At 39.8% G+C, this 14,185-nt stretch overlaps 1 protein-coding gene across 8 annotated transcripts in view; it reads left to right on the top strand.

Moving 5' to 3' along the window:
* Positions 1-14,185, top strand: part of RAPGEF4 (Rap guanine nucleotide exchange factor 4) — a 159,723-nt gene that overhangs the window by 88,105 nt on the left and 57,433 nt on the right. For 6 of the 8 annotated variants that reach the window (XM_030017964.1, XM_030017963.1, XM_030017966.2 and 3 more), the window contains 2 exons: positions 13,728-13,781; positions 14,078-14,184. In XM_030017964.1, the coding sequence (XP_029873824.1) occupies positions 13,728-13,781; positions 14,078-14,184 (161 nt within the window). The remainder of the gene's footprint in view (positions 1-13,727; positions 13,782-14,077; position 14,185) is intronic. The other 2 variants (XM_030017965.1, XM_030017970.2) reach the window with 1 other exon arrangement.

Genomic DNA, 14,185 nt, shown 5'->3' with positions numbered 1-14,185 from the left:
ATTATGATTAAGTCTTTGTAAATCTCCCAGTGCTGCTTTGTCCATCCTCACTCTTTAAAGTAGCTGACTTTAAATGCATGAATCTGAGGAAGCTAAAGAAACATCTTCTTTCATGCCACTCTTTCCTTCTAGCCTTTTGCACAATGGCTCAGATGGTTACTTTTCACCCAAACCCATTTTCTGTCCCAGCACACCTTAAAGCCACATGAGGGCCAGCAGTGACAGCAGAAGCAGAGGTAGGAGAGGGTGGCTGCGCAATAGGAAGATGGTGGGAGCATCAGCTCCCAGAGCAGAGCACATTTGGCCCCAGGGAGAACTGCAGGACTGTGGCTGCCCTTCACAGCAGCTTCCAGTGACCTTCACCGGGACTGCAGGGCACCTGTCCTCCCCTGTGTCCCCCCTCTGACATTCCTTCTCTCTACATCCAGCTACATGTGCCCTCTCCTGCATCACACTGATAGTCCTGCTTGTCTGGTGGTAAGGGAGCAGAACTGTCAGAAACACATAAACCTTTCATCTGAGCTTAATTTTCTGATGTTTTGGATGAAAATTAGCTTCCTGGCCAGGGCCAGCACAAGCAACAGGGCAGAGCCTGGGTGTGGGGTTCAAGGAGGGGATGGACCAGAGTGGTCCTGTTTGAGTCTGCTGTGAACTGTCTGCAGCCTTAAATGTCTAGCCTCTGCACAACCAGACCGAGACTCTCTCCTGCCCCAAACCTGGCGTTTCTGCCAGCCCATGTCAGCTGCAGGGGAAGCAGAGGGACAACTGGCAGGGGATCATTTTGTCAGGTCAGCTTGCAGCTCTATTGCAATTCACTGCTAAATCTCAAATGAATCTGTGTGATTTCAGTCTCCTGTGTTTAAATACAGATTTGTATAATGTATTCCTGTTATTGCTGTAATACACATAGAGATTCAGGCAAATATTTGTTCCCCTCTCTCTCCCTCCTCTTGAGTTGTCTTAATTGTGCTCAGAGCCAGTCTAGATTAGGGATTTTCAGCCTGTGGTCTGCAGGCTGCTGGGTTCTGGCAGCTATTCCAAATGAGTCTGTGAAACAAACCTAAGAAAAGCCTGTTGTCATTAGCTGCACAAGGTTCCTCCTCTTGACTGGCAAAACTATAGGGGTCCACAAGATAATGGAGCCTAACCCCCCCCTCCCCTTTTGTTTCCCCCAATTCAGTTCACACACTGCTGAGTGTCAGTGTTAGCTGCTGCAGATTCCAGGGCAATGTTGGAAAAACCTGTGTCGACAAAACTGTAACAGTAAGGTTTCTGGCATTCCTTATACTGTAAATGCATAGCCACTGCTCTACAGCAGTCCTGGGCCTGTGTAATAGAATGGCTCTCTTGTCTTCCTGGTACACTGGTCCAAACTGGGGAAGGAGGAGGGAGAAGAAAACCAGGAAGTTGCTTTGCTAGAGCTCCTGAATGCTACTTGGTCTGTTTGGTTTCTTCAGTGTTACACTCAGTGTTCTTGAAATGCTGTCTTTTGTGTTTTGTCTGGCTTTTCTGCTATGAAGTTTGGGGTATAGAACCTGGCTTGCTGCCTGGAACGTGCTGCGTGACCTTGTGGCAGTACAGACACAGGACAATCTGCAATAATATTGGACTTCACTGTACCAGAAATTCCTTTGGGGAGGATGCATCTTCCTAGACCAACTGTCATGGAGAAGTTGAAGATTCTTACATTATTGCAGAAATTATTTTTTTAAAACACAAGTTAGCTGGGAATACTCTATGTACATTCGGTATTTCCAGGCAAGGTGGTTTGGATTACAGTAATTAAACTTCTCTGGAACAGCAAACATTTTCACACTGTGATTTGCTTAACATAGTGCAACAGTCCTTATCCTTTATACAGCCCACAAAGAGTCACCAAAGAGTCAGTTAAGACAAAGGAGATTTTGAGATTATGTTTAATAAGGAGGTGAGTGGTTGACAGATGGCAGGGACAGAATATCAGCTGGACGAAGCAATATTTTTAGCCATGATGTGAAAATTAATGCCAACATTAAAGAGAAATAGGAGAAGGGGGATAAATTACAAAATGCATACAATAGGTCCCTTTCCATTTCACAAGGGCAGGGCTGGTTCTGTGATATCCCTAAAAGCCAGACATCACAGAATTTACACAGCTTGGGCTACATACTGAGAGAGGTAAAAAGAGGTCATCTCTTTCAGAAACATACTATGGTGAATTGGAATGTAAAGAGATGTGGTTAGCTAGGGAAAATGTCAGGTAGAGTAATTTCACCTCTCTGTATCAGTCTTGGGTTAATTATTGCAGTTTTCTGTGTGCATTTGTGGAGCCAATTTTTTCTCAAGTTGCAATAAAGATTCATTTAGCAACAGAAGCAGCTCAGAGTATGTTTAGAAATGTCTGTCCCACACTAGTTGTCAGGCAAGATGAGCTGAAATTCAAAACAATAAGAACAAATGTGAACAGGCCTAGTTTAAATAGTAGCAAGTTAGGCAGCTGCAAGCTCTGTAGGAAGTTAGGAGGAGGGAGGAACAAATTTACAAATATGAAATATTTACTATTTTCCAATGCTAATTATATTTTGTTCAGATTGGCAGGAATTAATAGTATTATTCTTTTACTGTTTTCTTAGGGAATACCTACTGTTCATACAGATGCACATTAACTCAATGTTTGTATTTCATTTACTGATTATTCCCATTGCATTATGGAATTAATGTGAAAAATGGGGCATATTAATCCATGTTGTTCAGATCTAATAATTTGATTCCAAATGCCTTTGTATGTTTTTAGTCAATACAATTACTGCCACTAAAGTATATGAAGAACACTGAATTAACTGATTAACTAATACAGCAGTTACGAGTTTCATTTCATGCTAGTTAAATGTCTGAGACCACAATTGGATTTTACTGTAAAGGAAAAAGAAAAGCCCTTACCCTTTATAGCCAGTATTTCCCCCCTGAATTTATGCTGTTGGACTTTGCCCATTACTGAATCAGATGATGATGTGCCCTCATAGCAGGGGGAGGTAATGATGTTAACGGGTTGTCCTCAGAAGATGTGTGTTGTCCCTTGTGACCATGTCCCTTCTGTTTTGGTTAGATCTGTCTGGTCATGAAAGTTTGTTGTGGTTAGCAGAGCTGTGGCAGTGCTAACGTGTCCCAGTCAGGGACAGGAGCTGTGTCTTGCATCAGAAGCATTAGGAAGAAGGGCACTACCCTAATAGGGCTACAATCCAATTTTGAAAACTACCCAGCAGATAAACTGCACAGCTTGAGAGACTTGGGTGAGACAGGATAGGTAGCAAGTTCAGCACATCAGCACACTCCACTTTGACAAGCTTTTTGTAGACATCATGGGAAATAGAAGTTTTAAGGAAGATAAGAAGGTTGTTTTGTGGATATTTGCCAAGAGCCGAATGCTTGTCTTTTCCACTGACGCACAAATATGTAAATTAAACAGAAGTGCTTGAATGGTTTTTATATTTATGACAGAAGACTTAAAGCTGTTGAAGTAAAGAAATACTTGGATGAAAGAAGAATGTTTGTGCTTTTTTAAAAATGTGTTCTGGTCTAGTCATCAGTGTGGGATTTCTTTCCTCTGTTTACTTTCATATACTACACAAAGAACCATTTACCTTCTTTAGAAAATATATTCTATGTAGATGGAAAACATCGACATAGATCATTAAAAATCTTCTGTGAAGTAGGATAACAGAAGGTGTTGCACTGGTTATTGTTAGATTATTCCTTCTCAGTTTCATTTTTAGCAAAAATTTATTTCTGGAAAGGATGACAGAAAGAAGAATGAAGGATTACATAGGGCAGCTGGAATCTGAGGCAGATGTGCTGCACTCCTTCAGCGTTTCTTCATTTCATGTACATTCACACAATGCACTGTCCTGAACTTGGAGAAGGAATGTGGCATCACCAGAAGAGACACAAAATGGGTTTAAATTAACTCCTCTTCCCCACTTGCCAGAGGCTTTACCTTCTTGCTGACCTCCCCAGGGAATTCGGGAGGTAACCTTCAATGCCCTCTCGCCCTGTCTCACTTTGATGACTTTTCCTTTCTGTGTTAAAAATCGTTATAAAATGCTCAGAATGAATTTGTAGACACTAGACTTCCAGGATTTCAGTTGCAGCATTCAGCAGTGTTTTCAGTTGCTCATTCTCGTCACTTGTCAGAGATGTGAGTAGATTCTGTTGTCCCCATTTTACAGGTGGAGAAGTTGAAACACTCAGAGGTGGAATGACTAGCTGGGGTCACACAATACATGAACCACTATCACCCAGGAGACAGTGGTGCGCTTGCCTCACTTGGGTAGCATTTTGACTACACTAAAGTCAAGAGTTTTATCACTGATTTTAATAGGTTCACAATTTCACCCCCTAATTCACACTCCATCAGGTTTTTGGCACCCTTATTTTTTGCATGAAACCACTTCATCTAAAATTTCACCACCTAGTCCTCAGAGGGCAGCTCTGGCATCTGGGTGTAACTGAAGCATAGGAGAGCTCATGGGAGGTGTGTGCAGAAGTTATAAAGATACCTGGAAACAAGTGAAATAAATCCTCTGGAAACTCATTAATCTTTAACTTCCCTTCAGTTTGCCTTTTGAATAGTTTCTGTGTACCTATAGCATGGGTGAAAGCCAGGTCTTAAAAAACAGTAACCTTGCTGCCTAATATTTATCGTACTTTTTCATCTTCATTGTTATAGTTTGTTTCTCAAGAAGTAAATAATTTCAGGTAAACATACTATTAAAACCATGGATACTAAGAAACCAGTAATTCTCATGAGAGACAATGAAAAAATGCTTTATTCTTCTGTAGGTTAAAAAAATGCAGCAGTAGAGGAACCCATGACAACGCTGGCTTGAGATTCCTTGTGACAACTGTAGTCACACCTCTATCAGAATATTGGGAATGCTCACAGCAGAGTTAACATTTTCTGACATTTTATTCAATGCATGCAGTGTAGTTATAGCGGCTGTTTCATTGTAGCAGGGAAGTAGAAAAATGACAGGAAAATAAGACGTCATTAGCCATGTTCTGGGGGTTTTTGTGCACTGGTCATAGTCTGTTTCAATATTCTTTTTCCCTTTGACATTCACAGTGAAGTATCATTTTTGGTAATGGCCGAATCATTTTGTGTTAAAAAGACGGACATTTACGGTTTGTCAAAAAAACATTGTAAAAGTGTTAATAATGCAATTTCAATTTAACTTTCTAAAATAAATTTGCCACGCTGATTGTATTTGAGAATTTAAAGGGACACATTTTCCTATTTATGCTATTAATACATGTAGATTACTAAAGAAAAGCAATTTTAGAATGTATTTTAAAATACAGCTTAGTCTTCACATTGTATTACATTTAAAGAATATAGATTTTAAAACAGTCATCATTACTCTGAATATTTTGATAGTAGCCCATTTGCTGACAGTATTCAAAGCATTTTCAAAGGTAGAAATTATTAGTATTTCTCTCTACAAAAAGGGGAAAATGAAACACAGTGTGATTACATGATTTGTGCCAGGTCATGCAGTCAGAAAAGAAGAATAAAACTGAACTGTCTTAACCACTGGTCTTGACAATTTCTACTAGTCTATTTTGCTTGGTTTAGTTAGTTTGTAGTTAGTTAAATATATGGGTATTTATGCTGTAGTTTTATGAAACTCAAGATTTTCAAAATGTGATTAATTCCTGTTTCTGTGGAAATTCCCTAATTTTGCAAACATCCTTATGACTGTGTGTTCTTCTGTTCATACCTTGCCCTGCTTCCCACTTTTGCTCTCTATGGCTATTTCTTAAGAAACTATATGGTTGTCTTCTGTGAGCATGGATGGTTTGAAGATGCTTTGGTAATACAATTTTAGGCTATCTAGACTGGCTACAGGTCCTTTTAATACATGCATTGTTTGGCAAACATAGATGAAAAGCAGAAACAAGTGCTCTTTCTGGGTAATTTCTTCTTTGTTAATTGCAAAGTGTTGCTAAGTCACCTATAGACCTGGCATGAGGTCAGTCATTGTCAGTTTTGGACTTTTCAGGTTAGAAGCAGGCACTTTGCTCTTTGGCTGCCAGTACTGTCTTCTGGAGAGTGCTAGGGAGCACAGGTTGGTTCTCTCAGCTGCTACATACATTTAAGGGGAGATAGTGAAGAGGTGACTGAAATGTTTCCAGCATGGTAGTGATGACTGCATTTCTATTTCCACTTCTTTTGTCTTCTGGAGGAGCGTGGTGAGGTCTCCTTGCAGATATGACTGTGGTCTGGGTTGGACAGAGCTCAGTCCTGGTAACATGTCCCAACCATCAGAAGTCCCTGTGGCAGGGAGTGTGTGCCAAGATTTCTTACAGACTGTGCACCATGGGGGGTTGGTTAGATGTCATGGCATAGGTCTGATGACAAGAGTTGGTCAGTGTATCAGCATGTTCTATATAGGGCTACTCCAGAAATCCAGCATAGGCTAACAGAACACAGAAATTCCTACAATATTGGTAACATTTTCCTTCAAATTTTGACAAAAATGCTTTTCAAAGGACCTTTTTATGACAGGATCTTTGGCCAGCTGCTTCTCTGATGTTTTTCAGCAAGCTGCATTCACTAAGTGTATTGTTTTACCTGCAGCATCCTAGCAGAGGTTGGTACAGTCTGCATAGACACACTCTTTCTCTGCAGATAGAAATAGGACCAATGGAGTTGACTTTAGGATACTCTGTCCAAGACTGCTTTCCACCTGGAAGTGCACTCCCACAGCTCTGATACTGTGTCCTCAGCTTTATCCCTGCTATATGGTTATTCTGTAGCACTGGAAATACTGGTTTGTATTGGAAAAAGAGTCATCTCTACAAAGGCTCCTCATCTTTGGAATTCTTATCTATGCCTTTGGTCTGAAGTAGCTCAGACAGATGACATGTTACAAAAAAAAAGGCAACTTTTTGGAAATGGATATATAGATTTGAGAAAGAATGATAAGAACAGAAGGAGGACGTGGTATGTGGGAGGGCTGTGGGGACTTTTGCTAATTGTCAGCTGTATCTTACTGACTGGCTATACTTGCACCAATTTTGTGGGAATGGTTTTTTTGTATGTTTTATTTCCTCCCATGTGAACCAGGTAGGGCACTGGTAGCCTTTCAAGAGATGTATACAAGTATATTCAAGCATGTCAGTCATACATGGCAGTCACCAGAAGTCATCTGGAACCCGTAAGAGCTAAAGATGCTCTGCTTCCTGAAATATACTTAGCTATGGGCTTGATTCAAAACCCATTGAGTCAATTAGGGACTTCCCAGTGATTTCAGTGGGATTTGGATTAGGCCCTAAATCACCAATAGCAGTAAATACTGAGGATGTAAACCAAACAGACCTCTTAGTGATGTGGCTGTTGCTGCTGCCACCTTTCAACTTGTGTGACTTTTGTCCTTTGTTTCTTCTGGATCCCCTGCCAGCCAGTGGGAAAACAGACGTCACTTGCAATTCTTTTCAGTGCCCCAGTTGGAAATAAAGGGATCAACAGTAGTGCATAGGTTTATCTGATCAATCACCCTGGTAACCTCACATGCCATGCTTAACTCCAATAAATACCAAAACTTGTTCTCTGTTCAGAGATGAGCTACACTGAGGTCATGGGAGAATCAAGATTCATTGGCTTTTGTTTTGTTTCATCTTAGTTCTTTGCAATACGCATTTCTGCATTAACTTTTGAGAGTAGTAAGTTAGGTCCACTCTGTCATTTGATTCTATAGATCCAAACTGCTGTAGATCTAAAGCATTCATTCATATGCAAAGCCTCTATGCAAAGAAGAAATATGCCTTTACAGCTATTTAACAAGGGGAATAGAAGAATGTATTTTTATAAGAGATGTTCTTGGATTTTATTTGGCAGATTCAAATAACTTGACAAATATAGGCCTCATGTTAGGTCTCTATTATTGTTGTTCATTATATTATTTATTTGTTTGCATATGGCTTGCTCAGCGATGTAAGAAGCACAGAAATAAAGGCAGGCCTTGCCCTATAGTTTGAAATCTAAGGCCTATTTCTGCAAAGATTAAATGTGTGCATAAAATTATACACATGAATAGTCCTATTTAAATCTGTGGTATTGCTCTCATGCATGAATATTTGAATCTTCAAAGGAATGGAGGCTAAAATTGTTACTTTCCATGCTGCACCCCAGTTTAAATAAGGAGTTTTGTGATTGGCTTTATGAGGGCTTTGTTTGAATGGTGCAAATGTGAATCCATAAATGTACAGATATGGAGTTTGTCAATGTTAACACTGCAAGCCATTTTATCACAGTTCTCATGATCACTTTCTGCTTCCCCCTTCCAACACCTGTAGCTTTCTTTTTCCAACACCATATGCACCTTCTCCCCTACAGGGGGGATCAGCAGATCATAGTAAACTGTCTGTGTGCACTAGCTGGAAAAGGGCAGGAAGTAGCTAAAGCTCAAGATGGTACTGCTGTGTTGCTCTATCTTATGCTGAAGGAAAGCTAAAAGCAGGTACACTTGTCACTACTGTGGCCAGGAGATGGGTAATAATTTGTAAACTATTCTAATTGGCTTGCATATTTGAGCTCTTCGCATGATAACTTTCCCCTTATTCAGAAGTCCTGAAAAATGTGATCCTCAAGTAGCTGCAGTCATACAGCTCCATGCAACATGTATGTACTTTAGTCTCATTAATTCTTCAAAGATATCAGAATGTGTTAAGACGTAATTAAACACTCTGCTCACTCTCTGCTGTTTTATAGAGAGGTACTTCTTTTTTTCTAAGTGCTTTCTAAGCATCCCTTAATGGGAGATCCAAGACTGTAAAGACTTACAAAACATTTCTTGGATTTCAGCCAAGTTGTGACTATTATCCTAAGATACGATCCCTTACAGAATCCAGTTTTTTCTGACAGGAGGTTGTTGCTGGAACACTGTATCTCCTATTAGCTAATTGATGTTAAATTTCGCTGCCTTTGAAACATGACTTGCCTTTCTATAGCAAACTCAGTCCAAGCCCTGTGGTTCCATTTGTTGCATTTCAGCTCATCACTAGTGCAGCCAGAGTTCACTGCAGTAGCTTTGAAAGGCTGTAACTTTGAGGGGACTCTTTGATGGGCATGTCTTTTGGGTGGCAATGATGTCGTTCCTCGGTAGGAGTGACTGCCTTGCTTTCTTGAGTCCGGGCTTGCTGCTCTGGGCTTTGTATTACTGATCATGTCTTTAAGCACCACCTTGTGGATGAACCAATTTTAGACATGTAAAGGTGTCCTCGAAAACTGCACAGTGCCACATAGTGAGACTGAAAGGTACTTCAGGAAAGCATCTAGTCCATCCCTGAGCCACATGCACAATTCACTACAGCTGTGTCACTCCTGACAGATACCTTATGTATCCTCCCAAGCCTCTGAAGGTGGAGGAACCACACCTCCCTGGCAATCTGTGCCAGTATTCACTGTCCACACTGTTAGAAAAGCTTCACCGATGCCTAACCTGAATCTTACAGCAATTTAAACTCTTTATTTCCTGATCTCTGCATGATGGACTAGGTCACTTCTTTCTTCTTTTCAAAGGCCTTTTAAATCTGAAGACTTTTTTATCACACTTCTGCTAAGACTTGCCTTTTCCTTAGCTGAACAACTTTGCTTATTTATGTTGTGCTTTCTGATTATTCTTGTTGCTCTCCTTTAAATTCTGTCCACATGGTTTAGATGCTTTTGAAGTAAAGTGAGCAAATGAGACACAGTGCTTTAGCTTAGGTCTTACCTAGGCTGACTAAAGCAGAACTGCATTATGTATCTAATCTGTTACTATATCCCAGTACAGTATTTGTTGCTTTCACACAAGTATGACATTGCTTACTCAGTTCTGTTTAGTATCTATTATAAACCTTATTTCTTTTTCTGTGGAACTACGGTAAGACACTTGTTCCCTACTCTATGTTTATATAGCTGATTCTGCCTGCTTCAGAAAAGTAGTCAGCACTATCTGTGTTGCATAACAGCATCATATATTTTTCAGACCAATGTCAAAACTATATCAAATTGTAAACTTATTCTCCAATGTGTGTGTAGTCCCTCCCATCCTGAAGTCTCCTGCAGAATCAGTGTACATTCTACTTCATCCTGTGTTCATATTTAATATTATCAGATGTGACATATTCTTGAGAACGCTGCTCAGAACTGACCTCTGGTATGACTGCCAGTTTAACTTTCCTTCACTGGTAATTGCTTTCAAAATATACTTTTCCAACTGGCTTTGCACCTATTTTGTAAGAATTTAATATGCCCTTTGCAGAAGAGAATATCTTATGAGACAGTGCCAAAGTCTTACGAAAGTAAAGGGTTGAAAATCTACTGTTTCTTCCCCAATCTATCAGTGTCACTACCTGGTCATGGAAACAAATTAGATCAGTGTGGAATGATTTGTTCTTGATTAATATGTCACATGTGACTCATCTTCCTGTTCTCTTCCAGGTGCTTACAAATGGACTTTTTCTAGGAAGACAAGTTAAACTGACATGTCTATAATTTTTCAGCTCCTCCTTTTCCCATATTTCTGTCTTCTGCTGCCTTCCTTAGTCCCCAAGAGTTGTCAGAGGTGGCTGCTGATGATGCAGAGGTGGCAGCTAATGGTTCCGAGATGGCTGCAGCCCTCTTTAAGTTTCTTCAAGCTCTTCAAGTTTCCTGCATGAAATTCTACAAACCCAGCCAATCTGAAAATAGCTAATTTATGTAATATTTTCTCATCCATTCTTTTGTTTTTTCAGGCTGAGATTTTACTTCTGTCACTCTACTACTTAGAATATTAGCCATCTCTCTGCCACTGATCTTTCTGATGAACACTGATACAAAAAAATAAATCATCTGCTTCTGGCCTTCTTGAATTACCTGTCAATAGATTTCCCTCTGTTGAACAGTAGATCAACACTTTTTATTTTATTTGTTTTACTACTAATGTACTTGTGGAATGTTTTTTTGTACCTCTTGACTTTTCTTGGTAGAATCTGTCTCATTTTATACCTTTGCTTTTCTAATTCTGTCCTTTGCTATTCAGTATATTTTTTATACTTGCCTTTTGTAAACCCCCTACTTTCTCCTTTCTGTGCATTTCCTTCTTGTATGTCAGGGAATAGCTCTTTCTTTAGCTAAGTTGAGTCTTTACTACACCTTCTAGCTCTGTGCTAGTATATATTGTATGTGTGGTTAGTATTGTTTCTTTAAGTAACTACCAGCTCTCTTTAACTCCTTTTACCTTACACTTGCTCCGCCATGACCTGCTTCATGAATTTAGCTATCAGTATTCTGTTTTTATGGAAAATTTTCTTCCTAGTCCATTGTTTCTACTTTGATGTTCTTACTTCCTTCTGTAATGTTCTGACACTGGATCATTTCATGATCACCTTCACTCAAGTTACCTTCTGTCATCACAGCTGATCCTTCTGTATTGGTCAGGATCAAATGTAGGTGAATAAGCCTTCCTGCTGCTTTCTGCAGATTCTTGTGCTGTGCCTTAGCTTTCACCTTGGTTTTTTTCTGCACTTTTGGGTTGAATCAGATTTCTTCTAAATGGTCCCTTTTATTCTGTTTTGGTTAGGATGGGAGATTTATTGACAAATCTTCATCCATATTAAACTTTTTCACCTGTTAGTTTTATGCATTTTTGTTGGAGCTTAATGGAAACACTAAAGAACAAAAATGTGCATTCATTTTCACTAGTCTATTGCTGTAAAAGTCTCTTACATTTTTTGACTTACACATTTTATCTCTCCTTTGAAGTATATTCCTAAGTAGAATTAAAATCTGAAAGCTAGAGTGAGCATATTGTGCTTTATTGATTTTAAAAGAATAATCTTTTAAGAATGTAGAATTTAAAAATAATTTTCATAATGACTTCAGTGCCTATTTAGCCAACCATTTAAGTATATATTTACCTTCAGTCTTATTGAACTTGATGAGGACTTGAAATCCTTTTAAAAGAAAATGGAAGCAAAAATTATTAATACTCAGAGTTATATCTCTGACTTCATTGTTTATTTATATACCTGTTTGAAACTGTTATTCAATGGTTTTGTTTGCATTAGAGGGATCTTTCAAAAGATTCTTGCTATTCTTAGCATGCTTTAACTGCAAATGTAGACTGTCTAAAGCATGGTCCACACAGTGCCAGAAACCAAGAAATACTGAGGGATGTTCTACTGCCCTTCTGGTGGGACAGAAATGTTTATAACTTAAATGAGTCTTTGAAAAATTGTTGACTTATTAATGAGAAAAATCAGGAATCCCAATTTAATTGTATTGATTTGCCTTTTCAGAGACTTCTTGTAAGGTATGAGTAGAAATGAAAACCCGTTTGCATTGTTTTCCATATACAGGCTTCTCCATTAATATTATCTTATCTTTATGGATTTCTGTCACGTGCTTCCCTCATTTTCCCCTTCCTGGCTGACCTATAGTCTCCTCGTGCATTCATAGCTCCTAGCACGATTTGATTACTACAAGGACTTTGTCACATCATTAAAATCCTGTGGGAGCTAATGAACAGATGCCCAGTTTAAGAAAACGAATACCCAGCAAGCAACCCAGCAGTACCTGGCATGTGTTTCACTGTACTTCTGACCTGGCTGTCCTGCCTTTGGTGTATGGGTGTAAGGGAGCCGTGGCTGCCATGTGCCGAGGTGCAAGGTCTTGCCCTTGTGGGAGACCTCTGTGTTCGCTATGATCTGCCCTGTCGGCAAGCCCAGAACGCCAGCCAAATTCAGCCCTCATGTCGTGTCTCCTGACGTTTCACACTAGAAGTAAATTTGGTCCATGCTGTTAACTACCAGTCCCAGCAAAGCAAAATGCCTTCCCATCGTTCTGAGGTGGCTACCGACGGTTTTGTTCTCCTTTGTCTCCATTTCTACTGTCCTTTAACCCTCTGCTTTCCTTTTTCCTCTGTGTTGTGCCACGTGCTTCCTGTCTCCCCTCTCCCTTCACATGTTTGTTACATGCCTGTTTTGCTATTTCTCTCATTTCCTTCTCTGCTTCTTTCTTGTAGAGCCCTGATAGTCTTCCCTTTCACCCTTCCCTTTGCAGAACTAAGTCACCTGCTTTACTCTTTTCTTTTTCCTTCACCAGCACCTTTGTGAAAGTCCTTACCCAGGTCTCTGCAAGTGGCCTGCATGCTTTTGCATTTCAGAGAGTGGCTATAAAAGGGTTGCCAGCTAAGCCCAATGATAGTTCAGAAAAGACAGATAGTGGGAGCAGAGTTTTTTTCTTCATTCCTGTTTCTTGTGCTATGCTGTAAGGGAGAAGAGAGCTGAATAGAAAAAGGTGCTGAAGGACAAGAGAGTTTCTGTGGTGGGGGATTGAATGGTGGAGGCAGCCGTGTGCAGAAGAATGCTGTTGTGCCCACTGCAGGTTGAGAGCAGCAAGCGGAAGAGCTAGCTATGCCCATGTAGCCTCATCCGGTGTGACGTTTGGCCACTGCACACTTCATTAGTACTTTAGAAAGTATAACATGCATTTGTTATTCATCTTCATGTGTCATGTCACTGTTTCAATTTGCTGAGCATTAAAAGCCAAGTTTGTCTTTAGGATGTCTTCAGAGAGCTTTTTCTACTCACATCCCCTGGGCACAGGTTGGACTTGCACATCATTCTTTGTTTTTACAGCTTCTTTGTTCAGTTTTTATTTTAGCCTTTATTTTATTTTACTGCTTAACCTTTAAAAATGTATTTAATTTCATTTTATTTTTCAGACACCTCTTATTGAACCTCACATCCCACATCGTCCTACTAAAACCATTACACAGGTAATAGGACATAGGTGTGCTGTAGAGCCAGGCCACTAGACAAATGGAAATAACTCCTATTTCCAACAGTGTGATGCATATCAGCTGAAGTGATGCTTTCTGTTAGATGTGATAAGTATGTGAGACTTAAAATCCTGAAAATATACTGCATTGCTTTGCAAAAGTAAGCATCTGTGCAAGGACTTTTAATTTAAGGAAAAGAAAACTTGTGTTTTGTTTTGTAGAAGGCAGTACAGAGATTGCAGAAAGTTTAAAATCTGTGTCTTGGTCCCTTTTTTTTCTCCATGATCACCAAGGTTCCTTCAGAAAAGATCCTCAGAGCTGGAAAGATTTTGCGGAATACAATTCTGTCCCGAGCCCCTCACATGATAAGAGATCGTAAATACCATCTGAAGACTTACAGG

This window comes from Aquila chrysaetos, chromosome 6, assembly GCF_900496995.4.
Source record: "Aquila chrysaetos chrysaetos chromosome 6, bAquChr1.4, whole genome shotgun sequence".
Taxonomy (NCBI): domain Eukaryota; kingdom Metazoa; phylum Chordata; class Aves; order Accipitriformes; family Accipitridae; genus Aquila; species Aquila chrysaetos.
This window is presented reverse-complemented; position numbering and strand designations above follow the sequence as displayed.